Source organism: Penaeus monodon, chromosome 34 (genome assembly GCF_015228065.2).
Source record: "Penaeus monodon isolate SGIC_2016 chromosome 34, NSTDA_Pmon_1, whole genome shotgun sequence".
Taxonomy (NCBI): domain Eukaryota; kingdom Metazoa; phylum Arthropoda; class Malacostraca; order Decapoda; family Penaeidae; genus Penaeus; species Penaeus monodon.
The window spans coordinates 15,950,163-15,951,303 of NC_051419.1; the positions used below are offsets into that span (position 1 = coordinate 15,950,163).

At 51.2% G+C, this 1,141-nt stretch overlaps 1 protein-coding gene across 1 annotated transcript in view; it reads right to left on the bottom strand.

The window, feature by feature from the left end:
- Positions 1–519: 519 nt before the first annotated feature.
- Positions 520–1,141, bottom strand: part of LOC119594834 — a 2,711-nt gene continuing 2,089 nt past the window's right edge. The window contains exon 2 of the mRNA XM_037943920.1: positions 520–1,138. Coding sequence (XP_037799848.1) covers positions 520–1,137 — 618 coding nt within the window. The 5' untranslated portion in view covers position 1,138. The remainder of the gene's footprint in view (positions 1,139–1,141) is intronic.

The following is a 1,141-nucleotide window of genomic DNA, read 5'->3' on the forward strand; positions in this document are numbered from 1 at the left end:
TGCATAATCTGCTGGTCCTTCTAAAGGTGATATATAACGTACTTTCATTTCCTTTTCATTGCTTCTCTGTTCATCTATTTTTTGTGCATGAAAAAAATGAAAGACTCGGTTTTCACATCTTTTATTTGTGTTTATCTTTTTTTCTCTCTATTTCTCTATTATTGGAATATCAGAGACAAAGAACAAGCTAAATTCAAATTGAAATACAAAATAATAAGCAGTTAACAGTAAGAAAATATATCAAAGGAAGGACCTAATAAAAACAGCGCCTACGACCCGTCCTCGTTCGTCATGATGTTGAAGGTCGTGTTGGTCAGAGCGAAGTAGTTGATCACCACCGGAGGCTGACTTCCTGACGGAGGAGGAGTCGAGGGGAATCCTGAAAATCCTGGAATCTGAGGGTATCCTTCGCCCTCGGATCTTCATCGCCCGTTCCAAGGAGCTGCTGAAGGGCATTCAGCATCTCGGCTATTCCAGGGGGCATTTCTCCCTCCATGTTGGCCGGCATGTTCCCGGGCATCACGAAGGACATGTTGGGGACCGTCCAGCTGGACATTCCGAGACTGTGAGAAAGACTAATCGACTTGGCAGTTGAAGGCAGACGGAATCATCTGGATCCTGAGCAGTAGGCTCAATATCGGGAATTCCTTGAGACAGGTTGAAGGGCATCTGACCGGGAATCATTCCTGGGAATCCTTGAGACAGGTTGAAAGGCATCATATCAGGCATTCCCTGAGACATATTAAAAGGCATCAGACCAGCCATTACTTGGGACACATTGAAGGCCATCGAACCGGGCATTCCTGACGCGTTGAAGGCCATCATATCGGGCACCTCTTGGGACGCGTTGAAGAACAAGTCCCCCGACCCCGAGACCTGCCCGGCCTCGACCTTCTCCGGCGTCGTCCCCTCGTCCTTCTCCTCAAAGCCCTCCGCCTCGTCGTCCCCGTCCCAAGGCGAGGCTCCGCTGCCCTCGTAGTAGTCGTCGTCGCTGTAGTCACTGCCCCACCCCGACGACGCCCATTCATCGTGCTCCGTCGGGTCGTCGTGCCTCTTGCTGCGGCTCAGCTTCCCGGGGGCGGCGACGACCACCTCCGCCGTCAGCGCTGCCAGCAGGAGTATTGCCAGGAACTTCATTCTT